Source organism: Oncorhynchus keta, chromosome 35 (genome assembly GCF_023373465.1).
Source record: "Oncorhynchus keta strain PuntledgeMale-10-30-2019 chromosome 35, Oket_V2, whole genome shotgun sequence".
NCBI classification, from domain to species: Eukaryota; Metazoa; Chordata; class Actinopteri; order Salmoniformes; family Salmonidae; genus Oncorhynchus; species Oncorhynchus keta.
Genome location: NC_068455.1, coordinates 77,850,670 through 77,878,427, shown reverse-complemented (window position 1 = coordinate 77,878,427; position 27,758 = coordinate 77,850,670). Strand labels below are relative to the sequence as shown.

At 46.7% G+C, this 27,758-nt stretch overlaps 1 protein-coding gene and 1 long non-coding RNA gene across 2 annotated transcripts in view; one reads left to right on the top strand and one right to left on the bottom strand.

Annotated features, from left to right (window-relative positions):
• Window positions 1-27,542, bottom strand: part of LOC127915537 (1-phosphatidylinositol 4,5-bisphosphate phosphodiesterase beta-3-like) — a 157,136-nt gene extending 129,594 nt beyond the window's left edge. Inside the window, exons 1-2 of the mRNA XM_052495711.1 lie at window positions 26,856-27,542; window positions 10,280-10,366 (exon numbers count right to left, since the gene is read on the bottom strand). Coding sequence (XP_052351671.1) covers window positions 10,280-10,366; window positions 26,856-26,954 — 186 coding nt within the window. The 5' untranslated portion in view covers window positions 26,955-27,542. The remainder of the gene's footprint in view (window positions 1-10,279; window positions 10,367-26,855) is intronic.
• Window positions 12,248-13,906, top strand: LOC127916307 (uncharacterized). The gene is made up of 3 exons (XR_008094309.1): window positions 12,248-12,985; window positions 13,062-13,365; window positions 13,442-13,906. It is a non-coding gene; the product is annotated as an uncharacterized LOC127916307 (long non-coding RNA).
• Window positions 27,543-27,758: the final 216 nt, after the last annotated feature.

The following is a 27,758-nucleotide window of genomic DNA, read 5'->3' as shown; positions in this document are numbered from 1 at the left end:
CCTCTACTGTATACTAACATGTCCTCTACTGTATACTAACATGTCCTCTACTGTATACTAACATGTCCTCTACTGTATACTAACATGTCCTCTACTGTATACTAACATGTCCTCTACTGTATACCAACATGTCCTCTACTGTATACTAACATGTCCTCTACTGTATACTAACATGTCCTCTACTGTATACTAACATGTCCTCTACTGTATACCAACATGTCCTCTACTGTATACTAACATGTCCTCTACTGTATACTAACATGTCCTCTACTGTATACTAACATGTCCTCTACTGTATACTAACATGTCCTCTACTGTATACTAACATGTCCTCTACTGTATACTAACATGTCCTCTACTGTATACTAACATGTCCTCTACTGTATACCAACATGTCCTCTACTGTATACTAACATGTCCTCTACTGTATACTAACATGTCCTCTACTGTATACTAACATGTCCTCTACTGTATACTAACATGTCCTCTACTGTATACTAACATGTCCTCTACTGTATACTAACTAACATGTCCTCTACTGTATACTAACTAACATGTCCTCTACTGTATACTAACTAACATGTCCTCTACTGTATACTAACTAACATGTCCTCTACTGTATACTAACTAACATGTCCTCTACTGTATACTAACATGTCCTCTACTGTATACTAACATGTCCTCTACTGTATACTAACATGTCCTCTACTGTATACTAACATGTCCTCTACTGTATACTAACATGTCCTCTACTGTATACTAACATGTCCTCTACTGTATACTAACTAACATGTCCTCTACTGTATACTAACTAACATGTCCTCTACTGTATACTAACATGTCCTCTACTGTATACTAACATGTCCTCTACTGTATACTAACATGTCCTCTACTGTATACTAACTAACATGTCCTCTACTGTATACTAACTAACATGTCCTCTACTGTATACTAACATGTCCTCTACTGTATACTAACATGTCCTCTACTGTATACTAACATGTCCTCTACTGTATACTAACATGTCCTCTACTGTATACTAACATGTCCTCTACTGTATACTAACATGTCCTCTACTGTATACTAACATGTCCTCTACTGTATACTAACATGTCCTCTACTGTATACTAACATGTCCTCTACTGTATACTAACATGTCCTCTACAGTATACCAACATGTCCTCTACAGTATACCAACATGTCCTCTACTGTATACCAACATGTCCTCTACTGTATACTAACATGTCCTCTACTGTATACTAACATGTCCTCTACTGTATACCAACATGTCCTCTACAGTATACCAACATGTCCTCTACTGTATACCAACATGTCCTCTACTGTATACTAACATGTCCTCTACTGTATACTAACATGTCCTCTACTGTATACTAACATGTCCTCTACTGTATACTAACATGTCCTCTACTGTATACCAACATGTCCTCTACAGTATACCAACATGTCCTCTACTGTATACCAACATGTCCTCTACTGTATACTAACATGTCCTCTACTGTATACCAACATGTCCTCTACTGTATACTAACATGTCCTCTACTGTATACTAACATGTCCTCTACTGTATACTAACATGTCCTCTACTGTATACTAACATGTCCTCTACTGTATACTAACATGTCCTCTACTGTATACCAACATGTCCTCTACTGTATACTAACATGTCCTCTACTGTATACCAACATGTCCTCTACTGTATACCAACATGTCCTCTACTGTATACTAACATGTCCTCTACTGTATACCAACATGTCCTCTACTGTATACCAACATGTCCTCTACTGTATACTAACATGTCCTCTACTGTATACTAACATGTCCTCTACTGTATACTAACATGTCCTCTACTGTATACTAACATGTCCTCTACTGTATACTAACATGTCCTCTACTGTATACTAACATGTCCTCTACTGTATACTAACATGTCCTCTACTGTATACTAACATGTCCTCTACTGTATACTAACATGTCCTCTACTGTATACTAACATGTCCTCTACTGTATACTAACATGTCCTCTACTGTATACTAACATGTCCTCTACTGTATACCAACATGTCCTCTACTGTATACTAACATGTCCTCTACTGTATACTAACATGTCCTCTACTGTATACTAACATGTCCTCTACTGTATACTAACATGTCCTCTACTGTATACCAACATGTCCTCTACTGTATACCAACATGTCCTCTACTGTATACTAACATGTCCTCTACTGTATACTAACATGTCCTCTACTGTATACCAACATGTCCTCTACTGTATACTAACATGTCCTCTACTGTATACCAACATGTCCTCTACTGTATACCAACATGTCCTCTACTGTATACCAACATGTCCTCTACGGTATACTAACATGTCCTCTACTGTATACCAACATGTCCTCTACTGTATACCAACATGTCCTCTACTGTATACTAACATGTCCTCTACTGTATACTAACATGTCCTCTACTGTATACTAACATGTCCTCTACTGTATACTAACATGTCCTCTACTGTATACCAACATGTCCTCTACTGTATACTAACATGTCCTCTACTGTATACCAACATGTCCTCTACTGTATACCAACATGTCCTCTACTGTATACCAACATGTCCTCTACGGTATACTAACATGTCCTCTACTGTATACCAACATGTCCTCTACTGTATACCAACATGTCCTCTACTGTATACCAACATGTCCTCTACTGTATACTAACATGTCCTCTACTGTATACTAACATGTCCTCTACTGTATACTAACATGTCCTCTACTGTATACCAACATGTCCTCTACTGTATACTAACATGTCCTCTACTGTATACCAACATGTCCTCTACTGTATACCAACATGTCCTCTACGGTATACTAACATGTCCTCTACTGTATACCAACATGTCCTCTACTGTATACTAACATGTCCTCTACTGTATACTAACATGTCCTCTACTGTATACTAACATGTCCTCTACTGTATACTAACATGTCCTCTACTGTATACCAACATGTCCTCTACTGTATACTAACATGTCCTCTACTGTATACTAACATGTCCTCTACTGTATACCAACATGTCCTCTACTGTATACTAACATGTCCTCTACTGTATACTAACATGTCCTCTACTGTATACTAACATGTCCTCTACTGTATACTAACATGTCCTCTACTGTATACTAACATGTCCTCTACTGTATACCAACATGTCCTCTACTGTATACTAACATGTCCTCTACTGTATACTAACATGTCCTCTACTGTATACCAACATGTCCTCTACTGTATACTAACATGTCCTCTACTGTATACCAACATGTCCTCTACTGTATACTAACATGTCCTCTACTGTATACCAACATGTCCTCTACTGTATACTAACATGTCCTCTACTGTATACTAACATGTCCTCTACTGTATACTAACATGTCCTCTACTGTATACTAACATGTCCTCTACTGTATACTAACATGTCCTCTACTGTATACTAACATGTCCTCTACTGTATACTAACATGTCCTCTACTGTATACTAACATGTCCTCTACTGTATACTAACATGTCCTCTACTGTATACTAACATGTCCTCTACTGTATACCAACATGTCCTCTACTGTATACTAACATGTCCTCTACTGTATACTAACATGTCCTCTACTGTATACTAACATGTCCTCTACTGTATACTAACATGTCCTCTACTGTATACTAACATGTCCTCTACTGTATACCAACATGTCCTCTACTGTATACTAACATGTCCTCTACTGTATACTAACATGTCCTCTACTGTATACTAACATGTCCTCTACTGTATACTAACATGTCCTCTACTGTATACTAACATGTCCTCTACTGTATACTAACATGTCCTCTACTGTATACTAACATGTCCTCTACTGTATACTTATTGTTATTGTTGAATGTGTTGGTTATTTTGACCCTTGACCCCTGGTTATTGTTGTTACTGTTGTCCCGTTGATAATATTGATTGAAATAATTTAAATTAGGTTAATAGAAGTCGCAAACTAAGTTACGGCAATATATACATTGTTACGTCATGCCAATACAGCTAATGACATTAAAGTGAGAGTGAGAACAGGGGTGGAGGAAGAGAGAGAACTGACCGCTGTGACTGACCCAAACTTAAGGAAAGCTTTGACTATGTACAGACTCAGTGAGCATAGCCTTGCTATTGAGAAAGGCCGCCGTAGGCAGACCTGGCTCTCTAGAGAAGACAGGCTGCCCACAAAATGAGGTGGAAACTGAGCTGCACTTCCTAACCTCCTGCCCAATGTATGACCATATTAGAGACACATATTTTCCCTCAGATTACACAGATCCACAAAGAATTACAAAACAAATCCAATTTTGATAAACTCCCATATCTACTGGGTGAAATACCACAGTGTGTCATCACAGCAGCAAGATTTGTGACCTGTTGCCACGAGAAAAGGGCAACCAGTGAAGAACAAACACCATTGTAAATACAACCCATATTTATGTTAATTTAACTATTTGCACATTGATTGAACCTTTATTTAAGTCAGTTAAGAACATTCTTTTATTGAACAACGACGGCCAATCACAGCCAAACCCTCTCCTAACCTGAATAACTCTGGGCCAATCACAGCCAAACCCTCTCCTAACCTGAATAACTCTGGGCCAATCACAGCCAAACCCTCTCCTAACCTGAATAACTCTGGGCCAATCACAGCCAAACCCTCTCCTAACCTGAATAACTCTGGGCCAATCACAGCCAAACCCTCTCCTAACCTGAATAACTCTGGGCCAATCACAGCCAAACCCTCTCCTAACCTGAATAACTCTGGGCCAATCACAGCCAAACCCTCTCCTAACCTGAATAACTCTGGGCCAATCACAGCCAAACCCTCTCCTAACCTGAATAACTCTGGGCCAATCACAGCCAAACCCTCTCCTAACCTGAATAACTCTGGGCCAATCACAGCCAAACCCTCTCCTAACCTGAATAACTCTGGGCCAATCACAGCCAAACCCTCTCCTAACCTGAATAACTCTGGGCCAATCACAGCCAAACCCTCTCCTAACCTGAATAACTCTGGGCCAATCACAGCCAAACCCTCTCCTAACCCGGACGACGCTGAGCCAATTGTGCACCGCCCTATGAGACTCCCAATCCTGGCCGGTTGTGATACAACCTGGAATCGAACCAGGGTCTGTAGTGACGCCTCTAGCACTGAGATTCAGTGCATTACACTGCTGCGTCACTCGGGAGGCCATAATATGACATTTAAAATGTCTTTATTCTTTTGGAACTTCTGTGAGTGTAATATTTACTGTTACATTTACATTTGTATTGTTTATTTCACTTTTGTTTATTATCTATTTTACTTGCTTTGGCAATGTAAAACACATGTTTCCCATGCCAATAAACCCTTAAATTGAATTGAGAGAGACTGATAGACAGAGAGACAGAGAGATTGATAGAGGGAAGAGTTGATTTAATTTGGGGCCTGAAAATTGATTCAACACGAGGCCTATGTATTGGTCACATAACATTTCACATGACCGACTGGCCGAATAGCATCATATTCCCTTTATAGCCCACTTTATACCCCAGGGCTCTGGGGAAAACACAGCAGGGCTCTGGGGAAAACACAGCAGGGCTCTGGGGAAAACACAGCAGGGCTCTGGGGAAAACACAGCAGGGCTCTGGGGAAAACACAGCAGGGCTCTGGGGAAAACACAGCAGGGCTCTGGGGAAAACACAGCAGGGCTCTGGGGAAAACACAGCAGGGCTCTGGGTGAAACACAGCACACTACTTTACTACAGGGCTCTGGGGAAAACACAGCACACTACTTTACTACAGGGCTCTGGGGAAAACACAGCAGGGCTCTGGGGAAAACACAGCACACTACTTTACTACAGGGCTCTGGGGAAAACACAGCAGGGCTCTGGGTGAAACACAGCACACTACTTTACTACAGGGCTCTGGGGAAAACACAGCAGGGCTCTGGGTGAAACACAGCACACTACTTTACTACAGGGCTCTGGGGAAAACACAGCAGGGCTCTGGGTGAAACACAGCACACTACTTTACTACAGGGCTCTGGGTGAAACACAGCACACTACTTTACTACAGGGCTCTGGGGAAAACACAGCACACTACTTTACTACAGGGCTCTGGGGAAAACACAGCAGGGCTCTGGGTGAAACACAGCACACTACTTTACTACAGGGCTCTGGGGAAAACACAGCACACTACTTTACTACAGGGCTCTGGGGAAAACACAGCACACTACTTTACTACAGGGCTCTGGGAAAACACAGCACACTACTTTACTACAGGGCTCTGGGGAAAACACAGCACACTACTTTACGACAGGGCTCTGGGGAAAACACAGCACACTACATTACTACAGGGCTCTGGGGAAAACACAGCACACTACTTTACTACAGGGCTCTGGGTGAAACACAGCACACTACTTTACTACAGGGCTCTGGGGAAAACACAGCACACTACTTTACTACAGGGCTCTGGGGAAAACACAGCAGGGCTCTGGGTGAAACACAGCACACTACTTTACTACAGGGCTCTGGGGAAAACACAGCACACTACTTTACTACAGGGCTCTGGGGAAAACACAGCACACTACTTTACTACAGGGCTCTGGGGAAAACACAGCACACTACTTTACTACAGGGCTCTGGGGAAAACACAGCACACTACTTTACGACAGGGCTCTGGGGAAAACACAGCACACTACATTACTACAGGGCTCTGGGGAAAACACAGCACACTACTTTACTACAGGGCTCTGGGTGAAACACAGCACACTACTTTACTACAGGGCTCTGGGGAAAACACAGCACACTACTTTACTACAGGGCTCTGGGGAAAACACAGCACACTACTTTACTACATAGGGAGCCATTTGGAACACATACAACTGTCTGGACTAATGAGACACAGAGAGAACAACGTCAGGAATGGATAGAGAGAGAGAGTGCGTGTACGTGTGTGAGAAAGAGAGAGAAGAGAGAGAAGTGGAGAGGGTGTGTGTGTGTGTGTGTGAGAGAGGGTGTGTGTGTGAGAGAGTGAGAGGGTGTGTGTGAGAGAGAGAGAGAGAGAAAGAGGGTGTGTGTGAGAGAGAGAAAGAGGGTGTGTGAGAGTTAAAGAAGGAGACAGGACAGTGGGGTGCGAAAGAAAAGATTAAGAAAAGATGAAGACAATAAGAACAACAGAAATGACTTCCACATGGAAATCTGATATACAGTGAAAGACGAGGTAAACACACAACACTTCAGTGGTTTCAGAAAATATTCAGACCGCTTGTGACTTTTTCTACATTTTGTTACGTTACAGCCTTATTCTAAAACGGATTAAATAGTTTTTCCCCCCTCAATCTACACACAATACCCCATAATGACATCACAATACCCCATAATGACATCACAATACCCCATAATGACATCACAATACCCCATAATGACATCACAATACCCCATAATGACATCACAATACCCCATAATGACATCACAATACCCCATAATGACATCACAATACCCCATAATGACATCACAATACCCTATAATGACAAAGTAAATACAGGTTTTTAGAAAACTTTGCAAATGTGTTAAAAATACAATTGAAATATCACATTTACATAAGTATTCAGACCCTTTACTCAGTACTTAGTTGAAGCACCTTTGGCAGTGATTACAGCCTTGAGTCTTCTTGGGTATGATGCTACAAGCTTGGCACACCTGTATTTGGGGAGTTTCTCCCATTCTTCTCTGCAGATCCTCTCAAGCTCTGTCTGGTTGAATAGGGAGCATCACTGCACAGCGATTTTCAGGTCTCTCCAGAGATGTTCGATCGGGTTCAAGTCCAGGCTCTGGCTGGGCCACTCAAGGACATTCAGAGACTTGTCCCAAAGCCACTCCTCCATTATCTTGGCTGAGTGTTTAGGGTCGTTGTCCTGTTGGAAGGTGAACCTTTGCCCCAGTCTGAGGTTCTGAGCGCTGTGGAGCAGGTTTTCATTAATGATCTCTGTGTACTTTGCTCCGTTCATCTTTCCCTTGATCCTGACTAGTCTCCCAGTCCCTGCTGCTGAAAAACATCCCCACAGCATGATGCTGCCACCACCATGCTTAACCATAGGGATGGTGCCAGGTTTCCTCCAGGCATGACCCTTGGCATTCAGGCCATAGAGATCAATCTTGGTTTTATCAGACCAGGTAATCTTGTTTCTCATGGTCTGAGAGTCCTTTAGGTGCCTTTTGGAAAACTCCAAGCGGACTGTCATGTGCCTTTTACTGAGGAGTGGCTTCCATCTGGCCACTTTACCATAAAAGCCGGATTGGTGGAGTGCTGCAGAGCCACTGTGTTCTTGAGGACCTTCAATGCTGCAGAGCCACTGTGTTCTTGGGGACCTTCAATGCTGCAGAGCCACTGTGTTCTTGGGGTCCTTCAATGCTGCAGAAATGTTTTTGTACCCTTCATTAAATCTTTGCCTCGACACAATCCTGTCTCGGAGCTCTACGTCTCGGAGGTTTCTATCTTTCTTTTTTTTTTGTATAAATTTGCAATTTTTTTTCTAAAAACCTGTTTTCGCTTTGTCATTATGGGGTATTGTGTGTGTATATGTTGGCCCCACTAGACTCACCATGTTGGCCCCACTAGACTCACCATGTTGGCCCCACTAGACTCACCATGTTGGCCCCACTAGACTCACCATGTTGGCCCCACCAGACTCACCATGTTGGCCCCACTAGACTCACCATGTTGGCCCCACTAGACTCACCATGTTGGCCCCACCAGACTCACCATGTTGGCCCCACCAGACTCACCATGTTGGCCCCACCAGACTCACCATGTTGGCCCCACTAGACTCACCATGTTGGCCCCTTACCAGACTCACCATGTTGGCCCCACTAGACTCACCATGTTGGCCCCACCAGACTCACCATGTTGGCCCCACCAGACTCACCATGTTGGCCCCACCAGACTCACCATGTTGGCCCCACTAGACTCACCATGTTGGCCCCACTAGACTAACCATGTTGGCCCCACTAGACTCACCATGTTGGCCCCACTAGACTCACCATGTTGGCCCCACTAGACTCACCATGTTGGCCCCACCAGACTCACCATGTTGGCCCCACTAGACTCACCATGTTGGCCCCACCAGACTCACCATGTTGGCCCCACTAGACTCACCATGTTGGCCCCACTAGACTCACCATGTTGGCCCCACTAGACTCACCATGTTGGCCCCACTAGACTCACCATGTTGGCCCCACTAGACTCACCATGTTGGCCCCACTAGACTCACCATGTTGGCCCCACTAGACTCACCATGTTGGCCCCACTAGACTCACCATGTTGGCCCCACCAGACTCACCATGTTGGCCCCACCAGACTCACCATGTTGGCCCCACTAGACTCACCATGTTGGCCCCACCAGACTCACCATGTTGGCCCCACCAGACTCACCATGTTGGCCCCACTAGACTCACCATGTTGGCCCCACCAGACTCACCATGTTGGCCCCACTAGACTCACCATGTTGGCCCCACTAGACTCACCATGTTGGCCCCACTAGACTCACCATGTTGGCCCCACTAGACTCACCATGTTGGCCCCACTAGACTCACCATGTTGGCCCCACTAGACTCACCATGTTGGCCCCACCAGACTCACCATGTTGGCCCCACCAGACTCACCATGTTGGCCCCACTAGACTCACCATGTTGGCCCCACTAGACTCACCATGTTGGCCCCACCAGACTCACCATGTTGGCCCCACCAGACTCACCATGTTGGCCCCACCAGACTCACCATGTTGGCCCCACTAGACTCACCATGTTGGCCCCACTAGACTCACCATGTTGGCCCCACTAGACTCACCATGTTGGCCCCACCAGACTAACCATGTTGGCCCCACTAGACTCACCATGTTGGCCCCACTAGACTCACCATGTTGGCCCCACTAGACTCACCATGTTGGCCCCACTAGACTCACCATGTTGGCCCCACCAGACTCACCATGTTGGCCCCACCAGACTCACCATGTTGGCCCCACCAGACTCACCATGTTGGCCCCACCAGACTCACCATGTTGGCCCCACTAGACTCACCATGTTGGCCCCACCAGACTCACCATGTTGGCCCCACCAGACTCACCATGTTGGCCCCACCAGACTCACCATGTTGGCCCCACCAGACTCACCATGTTGGCCCCACCAGACTCACCATGTTGGCCCCACTAGACTCACCATGTTGGCCCCACCAGTCCAGTAAAGGAAGAATCCATCTGGGTCCACCTTCAGAGTGATGAGGGTTGGGTGACCGCTGTTGGGCTCCTACACACACACACACACACACACACACACACACACACACACACACACACACACACACACACACACACACACACACACACACACACACACACACACATGAGGTTGGAAAGCCAGGTCCATACGACTGTGTTAACCTGCTGAGCTCAAGCCTAGGCATTAGCTGGGGGGGGGGGGTCTGATGCTGTCTCAGATCCGATGCTGTCTGAGACAGCATAGGATCAGCTTAACCTCACCTTAATGATTAGGGTCAAACCAAACAGATCTAGGATCAGCTTAACCTCACCTTAATGATTAGGGTCAAACCAAACAGATCTAGGATCAGCTTAACCTCACCTTAATGATTAGGGTCAAACCAAACAGATCTAGGATCAGCTTAACCTCACCTTAATGATTAGGGTCAAACCAAACAGATCTAGGATCAGCTTAACCTCACCTTAATGATTAGGGTCAAATCAAACAGATCTAGGATCAGCTTAACCTCACCTTAATGATTAGGGTCAAACCAAACAGATCTAGGAACAGCTTAACCTCACCTTAATGATTAGGGTCAAACAAAACACACAGTGGGCAAAAACGTATTTAGTCAGCCACCAATTGTGCAAGTTCTCCCACTTAAAAAGATAAGAGAGGCCTGTAATTTTCATAATAGGTACACTTCAACTATGACAGACAAAATTAGAAAAAAATCCAGAAAATCACATTGTAGGATTTTTAATGAATTTATTTGCAAATTATGGTGGAAAATAAGGATTTGGTCACCTACAAACAAGCAAGATTTATGGCTCTCACAGACCTTAACTTCAATGACAAAGATCATACATTTTGGAGAAATGTCCTCTGGTCTGATGAAACAAAAAATAAAACTGTTTGGCCATAATGACCATCGTTGTTTGGAGGACAAAGGTGGAGTCTTGCAAGTTGAAGAACACCATCCCAACCGTGAAGCATGGGGGTGGCAGCATCATGTTGTGGGGGTGCTTTGCTGCAGGAGGGACTGGTGCACCTCACAAAATAGATGGCACCATGAGGATGGAAAATTATGTGGATATATTGAAGCAACATCTCAAGACATCAGTCAGGTTAAAGTTGGGTCGCAAATGGGGCTTCCAAATGGACAATGACCCCAAGCATACTTCCAAAGTTGTGGCAAAATGGCTTAAGGACAACAACATCAAGGTATTGGAGTGGCCATCACAAAGCCCTGACCTCAATCCTATAGAACATTTGTGGGCAGAACTGAAGAAGCGTGTGCGAGCAAGGAGGCCTACAAACCTGACTCAGTTACACCAGCTCTGTCAGGAGGAATGGGCCAAAATTAACCCAACTTATTGTGGGAAGCTTGTGGAAGGCTACCCGAAACGTTTGACCCAAGTTAAACCATTTTAAAAGGTAATGCTACCAAATACTAATTGAGTGTATGTTCACTTCTAACCCACTGGGAATGTGATGAAAGAAATAAAAGCTGAAACAAATCATTCTCTCTACTATTATTCTGACATTTCATATTCTTAAAATAAAGTGGTGATCCTAACTGACCCTAGACAAGGATTTTTACTAGGATTAAATGTCGGGAATTGTGAAAAACTGAGTCGAAATGTATTTGGCTAAGGTGTATGTAAACTTCCGACTACAACTTTCTGTCTGTCTGTATGTATATATATATATATATATGTATATATATATATATATGTATATATATATATATGTATATATATATATATGTATATATATATATATATATATATATATATGTATATATATGTACACACACACTGACCAAAATATCAGCCAGGAAGCATAGGAACTGAGAAGTGGTCTCTGGTCACCACCTGCAGAACCACTCCTTTATTTGAGGTGCCTTGCTAATTGCCTATAATTTCCACCTGTTGTCTATTCCATTTGCACAACAGCATGTGAAATGTATTGTCAATCAGTGTTGCTTCTTAAGTGGACAGTTTGATTTCACAGAAGTGTGATTGACTTGGAGTTACATTGTGTTGTTTAAGTGTTCCCTTTGTTTTTTTGAGCAGTGTATAAATATATATACATATATAAAAAATACAGTATATACTATATACTACATAATATAATACAAGCAACACTTCCTCCTTAACCTTTTTCTTGATAACCAGTAGTTTCCACAACTAATTCAAACCTCTTCCACACATCTGACTTCCCCTCCTGAGAAACCAGTCAACATTCGCTCACTTCCAGTTTCTTTTTCACATCCCCCCGCATCCATTCTGCCGTCACATGTTACTGTGATGGGAGTTATAACCCTTTTACTGATGTGATTATGACAGGCTGTAGGTCAGGTCCTATTGGTCACATGTTACTGTGATGGGAGTTATAACCCTTTTACTGATGTGATTATGACAGGCTGTAGGTCAGGTCCTATTGGTCACATGTTACTGTGATGGGAGTTATAACCCTTTTACTGATGTGATTATGACAGGCTGTAGGTCAGGTCCTATTGGTCACATGTTACTGTGATGGGAGTTATAACCCTTTTACTGATGTGATTATGACAGGCTGTAGGTCAGGTCCTATTGGTCACATGTTACTGTGATGGGAGTTATAACCCTTTTACTGATGTGATTATGACAGGCTGTAGGTCAGGTCCTATTGGTCACATGTTACTGTGATGGGAGTTATAACCCTTTTACTGATGTGATTATAACAGGCTGTAGGTCAGGTCCTATTGGTCACATGTTACTGTGATGGGAGTTATAACCCTTTTACTGATGTGATTATGACAGGCTGTAGGTCAGGTCCTATTGGTCACATGTTACTGTGATGGGAGTTATAACCCTTTTACTGATGTGATTATGACAGGCTGTAGGTCAGGTCCTATTGGTCACATGTTACTGTGATGGGAGTTATAACCCTTTTACTGATGTGATTATGACAGGCTGTAGGTCAGGTCCTATTGGTCACATGTTACTGTGATGGGAGTTATAACCCTTTTACTGATGTGATTATGACAGGCTGTAGGTCAGGTCCTATTGGTCACATGTTACTGTGATGGGAGTTATAACCCTTTTACTGATGTGATTATGACAGGCTGTAGGCCAGGTCCTATTGGTCACATGTTACTGTGATGGGAGTTATAACCCTTTTACTGATGTGATTATGACAGGCTGTAGGTCAGGTCCTATTGGTCACATGTTACTGTGATGGGAGTTATAACCCTTTTACTGATGTGATTATGACAGGCTGTAGGTCAGGTCCTATTGGTCACATGTTACTGTGATGGGAGTTATAACCCTTTTACTGATGTGATTATGACAGGCTGTAGGTCAGGTCCTATTGGTCACATGTTACTGTGATGGGAGTTATAACCCTTTTACTGATGTGATTATGACAGGCTGTAGGCCAGGTCCTATTGGTCACATGTTTCACATAAAAGAGAGCAGGGGTTGAGGGGAAAGGGAATGTTTTTTCCTAAACCAATTAGGGATTTCGGGTAACAGAACTTTTCAGTCAAACACTTTGTGTGCTGTGGTGCCTTTTGTCTGCGGTTAGGGAGGAGAGAGACAACGCGTGTCAGTCACAAGCGCTCGCTGTCATTTAAAAAAAACAACACACAGTGTGACCAGCATTTCTTGAGTCATTTGTGTGTAAATTAATTTATCAAACAGTCAAATAAAAAAAAATCGAATCAAATTTATATATATAAATATATATATATATATATATTTATATAGCCCTTCGTACATCAGCTGATATCTCAAAGTGCTGTACAGAAACGCAGCCTAAAACCCCAAACAGCAAGCAATGCAGGTTTAGAAGCACAGGGCCTAGGAAAAGCTCCCTAGAAAGGCCAAAACCTAGGAAGAAACCCAGAGAGGAACCAGGCTATGAGGGGTGGCCAGTCCTCTTCTGGCTGTGCCGGGTGGAGATTATAACAGAACATGGCCAAGATGTTCAAACGTTCATAGATGACCAGCAGGGTCAAATAATAATAATCACAGTAGTTGTCGAGGGTGCAACAGGTCAGCACCTCAGGAGGAAATGTCAGTTGGCTTTTCATAACCGATCATTAAGAGTATCTCTACCGCTCCTGCTGTCTCTAGAGAGTTGAAAACAGCCGGTCCGGGACAGGTAGCACTTCCGGTGAACAGGTCAGGATTCCAGGATTCCAAACAGTGTGCTTAAAGCATCAGACAAGCTCAGTGCATATGTAGTTGATTTGATTCAAACCCATAGGGTGTGTCCGTTTATATATGGAAAATAAGTTTAAACATTTAGACGAGTCGATGGTCGATAGAACAGGATAGCTCTTGGTCTAACAATATTTTTTTAGTCGGAGACAGCCATACAATACAAGAACTACCAGGCACCTTGGTTGGCATGCTAGCATCAACGACCAACGTTGAAACTACAGTCTGCTATGGTTCTCTCTCCACTGTGATAGGATCGTTGTTGTGGCCCGTATTCATAAGGTGCACACCGTAGCAACAAATAAATAAATAGAATGTTTCTTATTGGACAAGTTCAACGAAGTCCCTCCCCTATTTCAGTATGTTTTCTTCCGTTTGGTTTCTAATGAATATGACCCAAAAACACGACACGCTGTAAAGAAGCATGAGTTAGTTCTATATTCACCTCGGATCAGGTGTCCATATAATCTAATTCCTTATGATCTAAAAAGGGCAAACTGATCCTAGATCAGCACTCCTACTCAGATGCTTTGTGAATACAGAACTAACTCATGCTTCTTTACAGCGTGTCGTGTTTTGCCTAAACACTTAGTCTCTCTCACTCTCTCTCTCTCTCTCTCGATCTTTCCCTCTCTCTCCTCGGATCTCTCTCTCTCTCTCTCTCTCTCTCTCTCTCTCTCTCTCTCTCTCTCTCTCTCTCTCTCTCTCTCTCTCTCTCTCTCTCTCTCTCTCTCTCTCTCTCTCTCCCCCTCGGATCTCTCTCTCCTCGGATCTCTCTCTCTCTCCTCAGATCTCTCTCTCTCCTCAGATCTCTCTCTCTCTCTTCAGATCTCTCTCTCTCTCCTCGGATCTCTCTCTCTTCGGATCTCTCTCTCTCTCCTCAGATCTCTCTCTCTCTCTCTCTCTCTCTCTCTCTCTCTCTCTCTCTCTCTCTCTCTTCGGATCTCTCTCTCTCTCTTCGGATCTCTCTCTCTCTTCGGATCTCTCTCTCTCTTCGGATCTCTCTCTCTCTTCGGATCTCTCTCTCTCTTCGGATCTCTCTCTCTCTCTCTTCGGATCTCTCTCTCTCTTCGGATCTCTCTCTCTCTCCTCGGATCTCTCTCTCTCTCTTCGTATCTCTCTCTCTCCTCGTCTCTTCGGATCTCTCTCTCTCTCTTCGGATCTCTCTCTCTCTTCGGATCTCTCTCTCTCTCTCCTCGGATCTCTCTCTCTCTCCTCGGATCTCTCTCTCTCTCCTCGGATCTCTCTCTCTCTCCTCGGATCTCTCTCTCTCCTCGCATCTCTCTCTCTCCTCGCATCTCTCTCTCTCTCCTCGCATCTCTGTCTATTACTCCAGTCTTCCCGCTCTCCTCCTCCTCCCTCTCCACAATCTGTTGCTCTCCAGACCCCCTCCATGCACAGACCTTATTAATGACAGTCTATTCACACATGGATATGAGTTCTGCTCTCCCTCACCTCTCCCTCACAGCTAGAGAACACCACAAACATCTCAGCCATTCCTGAAGCCAACAACTGTCTCTCTTGTGTAGCTCAGAGTGTGTCTGTGTGGTTTATGCTCTTTTCTCATGTGCGGTCACTGCTGCTGTGTTCAAAAACCACACCATGAACTGCCTGGGAACACTGACAGATACAGCCTGCTGTATAACGCAGAGATACTGATAGAGGAGAGAGGGAACAGGAAGAAAGTGGTGGGAGGAGGGAGAGAGATAAGGTGGAGAGAGAGAATGTTCTCATTATGTATAGTATAAAGGTAAAGTCTGTTTTTTTTTCATATCAGCACCTCATAAATCAGTTATTATGCAGGGATAACCAGTGTGTGTGTGTGTGTGTGTGTGTGTGTGTGTGTGTGTGTGTGTGTGTGTGTGTGTGTGTGTGTGTGTGTGTGTGTGTGTGTGTGTGTTGCTCTGGCAACATAAAGGTTGATGACAGCAGAGAACCTTTGGACTCTGGTGAGGAGAAGGGAAAGGGACGCCGGGAAAATCATTAAGCGGAAAAAGAGGGAGAGTGAGAGAGAGAGGAGGAGGGAGAGAGAGGAGGAGGGAGAGAGAGAGAGGAGGAGGGAGAGAGAGAGAGAGGAGGGAGAGAGAGAGAGGAGGAGGGAGAGAGAGAGGAGGAGGGAGAGAGAGAGGAGGAGGGAGAGAGGAGGAGGGAGAGAGAGAGAGAGGAGGGAGAGAGAGAGGAGGAGGGAGAGAGAGAGGAGAGGAGGAGGGAGAGAGAGAGGAGGAGGGAGAGAGAGGGAGAGGAGGAGGGAGAGAGAGGGGAGAGGAGGAGGGAGAGAGAGAGAAGGAGAGGAGGAGGGAGAGAGAGAGAGGAGGGGGAGAGAGAGAGAGGAGAGGAGGAGGGAGAGAGAGAGAGGAGGGGGAGAGAGAGAGAGGAGAGGAGGAGGGAGAGAGAGAGAGTAGGGGGAGAGAGAGGAGTAGGGAGAGAGAGAGGAGAGGAGGAGGGAGAGAGAGAAGGAGAGGAGGAGGGAGAGAGAGAAGGAGAGGAGGAGGGAGAGAGAGAGGAGGGGGAGAGAGAGAAGGAGAGGAGGAGGGAGAGAGAGAGGAGGGGGAGAGAGAGAGAGGAGAGGAGGAGGGAGAGAGAGAGAGGAGGGGGAGAGAGAGAGAGGAGAGGAGGAGGGAGAGAGAGAGAAGGAGAGAAGGAGGGAGAGAGAGAGAGGAGGGGGAGAGAGAGGAGTAGGGAGAGAGAGAGGAGGAGGGAGAGAGAGGGGAGAGGACGAGGGAGAGAGAGAGAAGGAGAGGAGGAGGGAGAGAGAGAGAGGAGGGGGAGAGAGAGAGAGGAGAGGAGGAGGGAGAGAGAGAGAGGAGGGGGAGAGAGAGAGAGGAGAGGAGGAGGGAGAGAGAGAGAAGGAGAGAAGGAGGGAGAGAGAGAGAGGAGGGGGAGAGAGAGGAGTAGGGAGAGAGAGAGGAGAGGAGGAGGGAGAGAGAGAAGGAGAGGAGGAGGGAGAGAGAGAAGGAGAGGAGGAGGGAGAGAGAGAGGAGGGGGAGAGAGAGAAGGAGAGGAGGAGGGAGAGAGAGAGAGGATGGGGGAGAGAGAGGAGGAGGGAGAGAGAGAGAAGGAGAGGAGGAGGGAGAGAGAGAAGGAGAGGAGGAGGGAGAGAGAGAAGGAGAGGAGGACGGAGAGAGAGAGGAGGAGGGAGAGAGAGAGAAGGAGAGGAGGAGGGAGAGAGAGAGAAGGATAGGAGGAGGGAGAGAGAGAGGAGAGGAGGAGGGAGAGAGAAGGAGAGAGAGGAGAGGAGGAGGGAGAGAGAGAGAAGGAGAGGAGGAGAGGGAGAGAGGGAGAGAGAAGGAGAGAGAGGAGAGGAGGAGGGAGAGAGAGAGAAGGAGAGGAGGAGGAGGAGAGGGAGAGAGAAGGAGAGGAGGAGGAGGAGGAGAGGGAGAGAGGGAGAGGAGAAGGAGAGAGAGAAGGAGAGGAGGAGGGAGAGAGAGGAGGGGGAGAGAGAGAAGGAGAGGAGGAGGGAGAGAGAGAGAGGAGGGGGAGAGAGAGAGAGGAGAGGAGGAGGGAGAGAGAGAGAGGAGGGGGAGAGAGAGAGAGGAGAGGAGGAGGGAGAGAGAGAGAAGGAGAGAAGGAGGGAGAGAGAGAGAGGAGGGGGAGAGAGAGGAGTAGGGAGAGAGAGAGAGAGGAGGAGGGAGAGAGAGGGGAGAGGAGGAGGGAGAGAGAGAGAAGGAGAGGAGGAGGGAGAGAGAGAGAGGAGGGGGAGAGAGAGAGAGGAGAGGAGGAGGGAGAGAGAGAGAGAGGAGGGGGAGAGAGAGAGAGGAGAGGAGGAGGGAGAGAGAGAGAAGGAGAGAAGGAGGGGGAGAGAGAGGAGGGGGAGAGAGAGGAGTAGGGAGAGAGAGAGGAGAGGAGGAGGGAGAGAGAGAAGGAGAGGAGGAGGGAGAGAGAGAAGGAGAGGAGGAGGGAGAGAGAGAGGAGGGGGAGAGAGAGAAGGAGAGGAGGAGGGAGAGAGAGAGAGGATGGGGGGAGAGAGAGGAGGAGGGAGAGAGAGAGAAGGAGAGGAGGAGGGAGAGAGAGAAGGAGAGGAGGAGGGAGAGAGAGAAGGAGAGGAGGACGGAGAGAGAGAGGGAGGAGGGAGAGAGAGAGAAGGAGAGGAGGAGGAGGAGAGAGAGAGAGAGAGAGAGAGAGAGGAGGAGGGAGAGAGAGAGAAGGAGAGGAGGGAGAGAGAGAGAAGGAGAGGAGGAGGGAGAGAGAGAGAAGGATAGGAGGAGGGAGAGAGAGAGGAGAGGAGGAGGGAGAGAGAAGGAGAGAGAGGAGAGGAGGAGGGAGAGAGAGAGAAGGAGAGGAGGAGAGGGAGAGAGGGAGAGAGAAGGAGAGAGAGGAGAGGAGGAGGGAGAGAGAGAGAAGGAGAGGAGGAGGAGGAGAGGGAGAGGAGAAGGAGAGAGAGAAGGAGAGGAGGAGGGAGAGAGAGAGAAGGAGAGGAGGAGAGGGAGAGAGGGAGAGAGAAGGAGAGAGAGAGAGAGAGAGAAGGAGAGGAGGAGGAGGAGAGGGAGAGAGAAGGAGAGGAGGAGGAGGAGGAGAGGGAGAGAGGGAGAGGAGAAGGAGAGAGAGAAGGAGAGGAGGAGGGAGAGAGAGAGAAGGGAGAGGAGGAGGAGGAGAGGGAGAGAGAAGGAGAGGAGGAGGAGGAGAGGGAGAGAGAAGGAGAGAGAGAAGGAGAGGAGGAGGGGAGAGAGAGAGAAGGAGAGGAGGAGGAGGAGGAGAGGGAGAGAGGGAGAGGAGAAGGAGAGAGAGAAGGAGAGGAGGAGGGAGAGAGAAGGAGAGGAGGAGGAGTAGAGGGAGAGAGAGAAGGAGAGGAGGAGGGAGAGAGAGAGAGGAGAGAGAGAGAGGAGAGGAGGAGGGAGAGAGAGAGAAGGAGAGGAGGAGGGAGAGAGAGAGAGGAGAGAGAGAGAGGAGAGAGAGAGAGGAGAGGAGGAGGGAGAGAGAGAGAAGGAGAGGAGGAGGGAGAGAGAGAGAGGAGGGGGAGAGAGAGGAGTAGGGAGGGAGAGAGAAGGAGAGGAGGAGGGAGAGAGAGAAGGAGAGGAGGAGGGAGAGAGAGAGAAGGAGAGGAGGAGGGAGAGAGAGAAGGAGAGGAGGAGGGAGAGAGAGGAGGGGGAGAGAGAAGGAGGGGAGGAGGGAGAGAGAGAGAGAGAGAGGAGGAGGGAGAGAGAGAGAAGGAGAGGAGGGAGAGAGAGAGAAGGAGAGGAGGAGGGAGAGAGAGAAGGAGAGGAGGAGGGAGAGAGAGAGAAGGAGAGGAGGAGGGAGAGAGAGAGGAGAGGAGGAGGGAGAGAGAGAGAAGGAGAGGAGGAGAGGGAGAGAGGGAGAGGAGGAGAGGGAGAGAGGGAGAGAGAAGGAGAGAGAGGAGAGGAGGAGGGAGAGAGAGAAGGAGAGGAGGAGGGAGAGAGAGAGAAGGAGAGGAGGAGGAGGAGAGGGAGAGAGAAGGAGAGGAGGAGGAGGAGGAGAGGGAGAGAGGGAGAGGAGAAGGAGAGAGAGAAGGAGAGGAGGAGGAGGAGGAGGAGAGGGAGAGAGAGAAGGAGAGGAGGAGGGAGAGAGACCTGAATAGAGGACAGGAGGGAAGAGGAGAGGGAGAGAGACCTGAATAGAGGACAGGAGGGAAGAGGAGAGGGAGAGAGACCTGAAGAGGACAGGAGGGAAGAGGAGAGGGAGAGAGACCTGAATAGAGGACAGGAGAGAAGAGGAGAGGGAGAGAGACCTGAATAGAGGACAGGAGGGAAGAGGAGAGGGAGAGAGACCTGAATAGAGGACAGGAGGGAAGAGGAGAGGGAGAGAGACCTGAATAGAGGACAGGAGAGAAGAGGAGAGGGAGAGAGACCTGAATAGAGGACAGGAGGGAAGAGGAGAGGGAGAGAGAGAAGGAGAGGAGGAGGAGGAGGGAGAGAGAGACCTGAATAGAGGACAGGAGGGAAGAGGAGAGGGAGAGAGAGAAGGAGAGGAGGAGGAGGAGGAGGAGGAGGGATAGGGAGGCGGGAGAATAGAGGACAGGAGGGATAGGGAGAATAGAGGACAGGAGGGATAGGGAGAGAGAAGAGGAGGAGGGAGAATAGAGGACAGGAGGGATAGGGAGAGAGAAGAAGAGGAGGAGGGAGAATAGAGGACAGGAGAAATAGGGAGAGAGAAGAAGAGGAGAATACACATGTCAATCCCAGAATCCCTCACTTCACATGTGGCAGTGTTTGACCTACAACCTTTCTTGTCCCCTCTGTCTCTACCACTCCTTCTGTCTTCCTTTCATTCTTTCCCTCTGCCTGTCTGTCCCTCCCCCCCGCCCTCCCTCCCTCCATCCATCTCTACTGTAACAATGCGTTTCAGTACATAGTGTGACTCGTTTAGACAATCACTGAGTTCCCCCCCCGCCCCTCCTCCGTCAATACAATGGGCTTTGATCTCTGTGTTTCGCCGCCCTCTGTTAGAGTGTCATGGTGTGTTTCACTGTGAGCTCTCTCTCTCTCTCTCTCTCTCTCTCTAATTCAGGAGCAGAACGGATGTAGTTGAGGGAGAGAGGGAGCGAAGAAGGGAGGGGAAAGTCGTTTTGGCTCCAGAGAGCACAACAAGCTGAGACAGGAAGTTATTCAGAGTGAAACACAAAACACCCAGAATAAAACCACATTCACTGTAGGGAAAGATTCACTTTCTATATTGTGTGTGTGTGTGTGTCCCTGTCTGTCTGTTAGTGTGTGTGTCCCTGTGTGTCCCTGTGTGTGTGTGTGTGGGGGGCTGTGTGTGTGTGTGTGTAGTGTCAACACAACAGTGGATATCGCGCCAGCTAACAAGTTGATTTATGATAAATGGTCTTTATGAACACACACACACACACAACCAAACACACACACACACACACACACACACACACACACACACACACACACACACACACACACACACACACACACACACACACACACACACAACCAAACACACCCCCACAACCAAAACACACACACACACACACACACACACACACACACACACACACACACAACCAAACACACCCCCACAACCAAACACACCCCCACAACCAAACACACACCCACAACCAAACACACCCAAACACACACTCCACCAAACACACACACACCCCCACAACCACACACCCCCACAACCAAACACACCCCCACAACCAAACACACCCCCACAACCAAACACACCTAGTGGCCCCTCTACTGGTCAGTCTGGCTGTAACTCTACGTGAATAATGAATTAGCAACAGACACTAATAAACTGACATGAGATGTGTAGACTGACGCATTGGTTCTGTTTGTTTTTCTATTGAAAACAAGTTGTAAAATACTTCAGGCGCCTACGACTAAAATACTGACAGTTAAACTAAATATTTCCCCTACACACACGCATGCTACGGTTGCCAGGCGAGGTGGTTACCATGCGAGCAGGTTGCCAGGCGAGGTGGTTACCATGCAAGCAGGTTGCCAGGCGAGGTGGTTACCATGCTACGGTTGCCAGGCGAGGTGGTTACCATGCGAGCAGGTTGCCAGGCGAGGTGGTTACCATGCGAGCAGGTTGCCAGGCGAGGTGGTTACCATGCGAGCAGGTTGCCAGGCGAGGTGGTTACCATGCGAGCAGGTTGCCAGGCGAGGTGGTTACCATGCGAGCAGGTTGCCAGGTGAGGTGGTTACCATGCGAGCAGGTTGCCAGGCGAGGTGGTTACCATGTGAGCAGGTTACCATGTGAGCAGGTTACCATGCGAGCAGGTTACCATGCGAGCAGGTTGCCAGGCGAGCAGGTTGCCAGGCGAGGTGGTTACCATGCGAGCAGGTTACCATGCGAGCAGGTTGCCAGGCGAGGTGGTTACCATGCGAGCAGGTTACCATGCGAGCAGGTTGCCAGGCGAGGTGGTTACCATGCGAGCAGGTTGCCATGCGAGGTGGTTGCCAGGTGAGGTGGTTACCATGCGAGCAGGTTGCCATGCGAGGTGGTTGCCAGGCGAGGTGGTGTGAAACACGCGGATGATAAATTATTAGGCCGATCTCAGGTTTTCTGTAAAACTTGTTTGTCTTGCTTTATTAAAACACAGACTTGTTTATCTGGTACACTAATAGGACTAAAATAGTCCTACAATGATGTTTAAAATACAGCTATGACCACACACATTTAGGTGTTTCAGACAAATTCAGCTAAATTCTCATTCACCTCTTACGGTTTACATTGCACACAATAATGTGACTTATTGTGGATAGTCTGATTTAAAATATAATCATTTGTTTAAAACGTTTAAAATACTTTGCAAGAACAACAATTTAATCCTAATAATCCTGTTTACATGGACACATCTGAAATCAGGCTGCCTGATGGGAATTATGATAAACGCAGAAAATCACCAATCAAAATAAAACGCTCTACCACACTTGACCACGTTATTTTTGGGAAGAACATATTATCCTGAGTTCGGACAGATAAAGTTTGTATGTGAAAACTATTTCAAACTAAGATACTTTCAGTTGTTCCCGAACTCACTTCACTTGCACAAAAGAGAGAGAGAGTCTTGAACTGCTGCTGTTAGCACATGTACAGATCAAATACACAGCGCTGGAACTCAGACGCTCTTATCTCCAACAATTACAGGAGACATGAGGGTTAAGTGCCTTGCTCAAGGCACATGTACAGATCAAATACACAGCGCTGGAACTCTGCTTGAAAAAAGGTGTTTACACGTCCTAATCATTTGAAAGATTGCTCAGAAAACCAGGTGTTTTAATCAGCGGTATGCTTACTTTGATTTTGAATTTACGCCGATTAAGATAAACAGAGTAAGGTGTTTACAGGACTGAGGTATAATCTGCCTACTGCTATATGGTCAGTTTAATAAGGAATTATTGCTATGCATGCCGACGTTTGACTCGAGGCCTATACTCCCTCTAGTCCTATACTCCGTCTTTCAAATTCCCATGTCAACTGAGCAGAGACAGAGAACGTAAAAGTGGGAAAGAAAATGGGGGCTGGTCAATACCAGCAGTGATAATTTGGGAAACTGGGAAGTCTGAAAAACTCAGAGGTCGAATCATGAGGTCAGTGATCTTCAGGTTGGAAAGTCGGAGCTCTAAGAAGTGACCCGAGTTGGATTTACGAGTTGGACGACCGTTTTCCCCCCTCGAGATCCTGGCCGTTTTGAATTCACTGAAGTTGGAAGTCTGAGATTTCCCGAGTTCCCAGTTGTTTTGAACGTGGATTTTTTTTTTTTTAAATAAAAAAATAAAAAAACCTGAGCTGAGGAAAAACTTGCTTGACAAGAATTCAAAACAGAGAACAGAGCTAGGCCTATCTATACCTGCACATGGGTGTTACGTCCCAAATTGCACCCTACTTCCTATATAGTGCACTACTTTTGAACAGAACCCATAGGGATACGTCAAAAGGTCACATTTGGGACAGGACCTGTATGTTGACATGTAGCCTAGCCTAGCGTTTCCCCAACTCATTGTAGTAGCCCCTCCCCTTTCTGTTTTAAGGTCTCATTTGGGACAGGACCTGTATGTTGACATGTAGCCTAGCGTTTCCCCAACTCATTGTAGTAGCCCCTCCCCTTCTGTTTTAAGGTCTCATTTGGGACAGGACCTGTATGTTGACATGTAGCCTAGCGTTTCCCCAACTCATTGTAGTAGCCCCTCCCCCTTCTGTTTTAAGGTATCATTTGGGACAGGACCTGTATGTTGACATGTAGCCTAGCCTAGCGTTTCCCCAACTCATTGTAGTAGCCCCTCCCCTTCTGTTTTAAGGTATCATTTGGGACAGGACCTGTATGTTGACATGTAGCCTAGCCTAGCGTTTCCCCAACTCATTGTAGTAGCCCCTCCCCCTTCTGTTTTAAGGTCACATTTGGGACAGGACCTGTATGTTGACATGTAGCCTAGCCTAGCGTTTCCCCAACTCATTGTAGTAGCCCCTCCCCTTTCTGTTTTAAGGTCTCATTTGGGACAGGACCTGTATGTTGACATGTAGCCTAGCGTTTCCCCAACTCATTGTAGGAGCCCCTCCCCCTTCTGTTTTAAGGTATCATTTGGGACAGGACCTGTATGTTGACATGTAGCCTAGCGTTTCCCCAACTCATTGTAGGAGCCCCTCCCCTTCTGTTTTAAGGTATCATTTGGGACAGGACCTGTATGTTGACATGTAGCCTAGCGTTTCCCCAACTCATTGTAGGAGCCCCTCCCCCTTCTGTTTTAAGGTATCATTTGGGACAGGACCTGTATGTTGACATGTAGCCTAGCCTAGCGTTTCCCCAACTCATTGTAGTAGCCCCTCCCCCTTCTGTTTTAAGGTATCATTTGGGACAGGACCTGTATGTTGACATGTAGCCTAGCGTTTCCCCAACTCATTGTAGTAGCCCCTCCCCCTTCTGTTTTAAGGTATCATTTGGGACAGGACCTGTATGTTGACATGTAGCCTAGCGTTTCCCCAACTCATTGTAGTAGCCCCTCCCCTTCTGTTTTAAGGTATCAGTGACCAACAGATGCATATGGATATTCCCAGTCATGTGAAATTCATAAATTAACTGATTTCCTCATACGAACCGTAACTCAGTCAAATCTTAGAAAATTGTTAAATGTTGCGTTTACATTTTGGTTCAGTGTAGTTTATGATTTGTTATGTTTCGTAAGGTATATATTAATGTCCATTTCATATGATTTGTTACAAATTACAATTCGTATTATACACAACATCGCAAAAAGTATGTGGACACCACTTCAAATGAGTGGATTCTTCTATTACACCCATTGCTGACATGTGTTTAAAATCGAGCACACAGCCATGCAATCTCCATAGACAAACATTGGCTTTACTGAAGAGCTCAGTGACTTTCAACGTGTCACCGTCATAGGATGCCACCTTTCCAACAAGTCAGTTTGTCAAATTTCGGCACCACTAGAGCTGCCCCGGTCAACTGTAAGCGCTGCTATTGTGAAGTGGAAATGTCTAGGAGCAACAATGGCTCGGCCGCAAAGTGGTAGACCACACAAGCTCACAGAACGGGACCACCGAGTGCTGAAGCGTGTAGCGTGTGCAAATAGTCTGTCCTCGGTTGCAACACTCACTACCGAGTTCCAAACTGCCTCTGGAAGCAACGTCAGCACAAGAACTATTCGTCAGGAACTTCATGAAATGGGTTTCCATGGCCGAGCAGCCGCACACAAACCTAAGTTCACCATGCGCAAGGACAAGCTTCGGCTGGAGTGGTAAAAAGCTCGCCGCCATTGGACTCTGGAGTGATTACTCACTCACGCTTCACCATCTAGCAGTCCAACCGATGAATCTGGGTTTGGCAGATGCCAGGAGAACGCTACCTGCCCCAATGCATAGTGCCAACTGTAAAGTTTGGTGGAGGAGGAATAATGGCCTGGGGCGGTTTTTCATGGTTCGGGCTCAGTCCCTTAGTTCCAGTTAAGGGAAATCTTAATGCTACAGAATATTCTAGACGATTCTGTGTTTCCAACTTTGTGGCAACAGTTTGAGGAAGGCCCCTTCCTGTTTCAGCATGACAATGCCCCCGTGCACAAAGCGAGGTCTATACAGAAATGGTTTGTTGAGATCGGTGTGAATGAACTTGACTGGCCTGCACAAAGCCCTGACCTCAACCCCATCGAACACCTTTGGGATGAATCGGAACGCCGATTGCAAGCCAGTCCTCATTGCCCAACATCAGTGCCTGACCTCACTAATACTCTTGTGGCTTAATGGATGCAAGTCCCCGCAGCAATGTTCCAACATTCTAGTGGAAAGCCTTCCCAGAAGAGTGGAGGCTGTTATAGCAGCAAAGGGGGGGGGACCAACTCCATATTAATGCCCATGATTTTGGAATGAGATGTTCGACAAGCAAGTACTTTTGGTCATGTAGTGTATGTTATGAATTTTGCCATGTTTTGTTATGAATTCTAGCTAGGTGGCTAACGTTAGCTAGCTCACTGACATTAGCTAGGCTAGGGGTTATGTTTAAAGTTAGGATTAAGTTTAGGAGTTAATGTGTTAGGTGTGGGTTAGTTAAGTAACCATTGGTCTTATGTAACCATACAAAATGTAACATGTACCAAATGGAGTCTGTTCGATTTACATACAGAATCATACGAAATGCTCTGAGACCAGGTTGAGCCTGTACTACAGCCTCTGGGCTGCTCTGACTGTGGTGTCAAAAGTCAACTTTGTCTCTCACAACCAACATGGCTCTACAAAGTAATGTCCACAAAGTACAGATTTGTCAATAAAACATTCACATATAGTTATGCTACTATTATATTTTAAATGAATGGCACTTGAATGCCACTTGTGGCGGGGGAGAAAATACGAGAAGAATACACACACACGTTTGGATATATAGGTAGGCTACTAACCTCGTCCCATTTGATAAACTTGCTCCCCCGTTTTAGTATGTCGTGAACCGACACAGGTTTGAGCTGTAGAGCGTGGACTCCGGGCTTCGCCCCTGCCATGGCTCCGGGTCAACGCCGTGTGGCAACGCCTAAACTCCGGGTGCGGCGACCTGCCCTAGTCACTGCCCCTTGGTCCTCGGTGCTAAGTCCTTTTCCGGGATGAGCTGTGACTTGCAGCTCATGAAGCTGCTCTAGGACTTAGAAAATACGATAATTTGTGTCTTAATACTCGAGTTTTGAGTATTCATCTATCCTAAAATGATTCTAAAAGTCTCACGTTGAGAAGAGTCGAGTAACTGTGTTCTTGTGCGCAGCCCGTATGTCTCGCTTAGTTGCGTTGAATGGCCATAAAGCACCCTATCTTCATTCCATCCGCATATTATTGTCTCCCTCTCTCTCTCTCTTTCGTTTTCTTTTAAAAGCTGCCCTCAAACTTTCCCTTCTCCACACTCGTCCATCCGGATTCTACTCTTTCTTCCTTCATGTTTTTGAGAAAAGGGGGAGCACGCAGGACAGAGCGAGAAGGAAGGAGAGATTCAGTGAGTAAGAGTGAGGGGGGAAAAGGGTTGTTTTTTTCTCTACTCTCTTCTTTTCAGACAGACAGACGCTGTCATTCCATTTTTAATTTGAGGCGTGTTCTGTGCGTTGGAGACTTTACGCTGAAGCGTGGCAAGAACGTTGGAGTTTTTAACGCGCTCACACTGCCAGCTAACACAAAGTGATCCGTCCTCATGCATGCTGCCTCCTACAACACCCCATAAAGAATGGCAGCTATGTTGAAGCGTGTTTCCTCGGCAGGCCTGGTCTTGGGCGAGATGCCGCCGTAGGCGAGACCCCATCGATCCCGATCCTCTCCAAAATAGA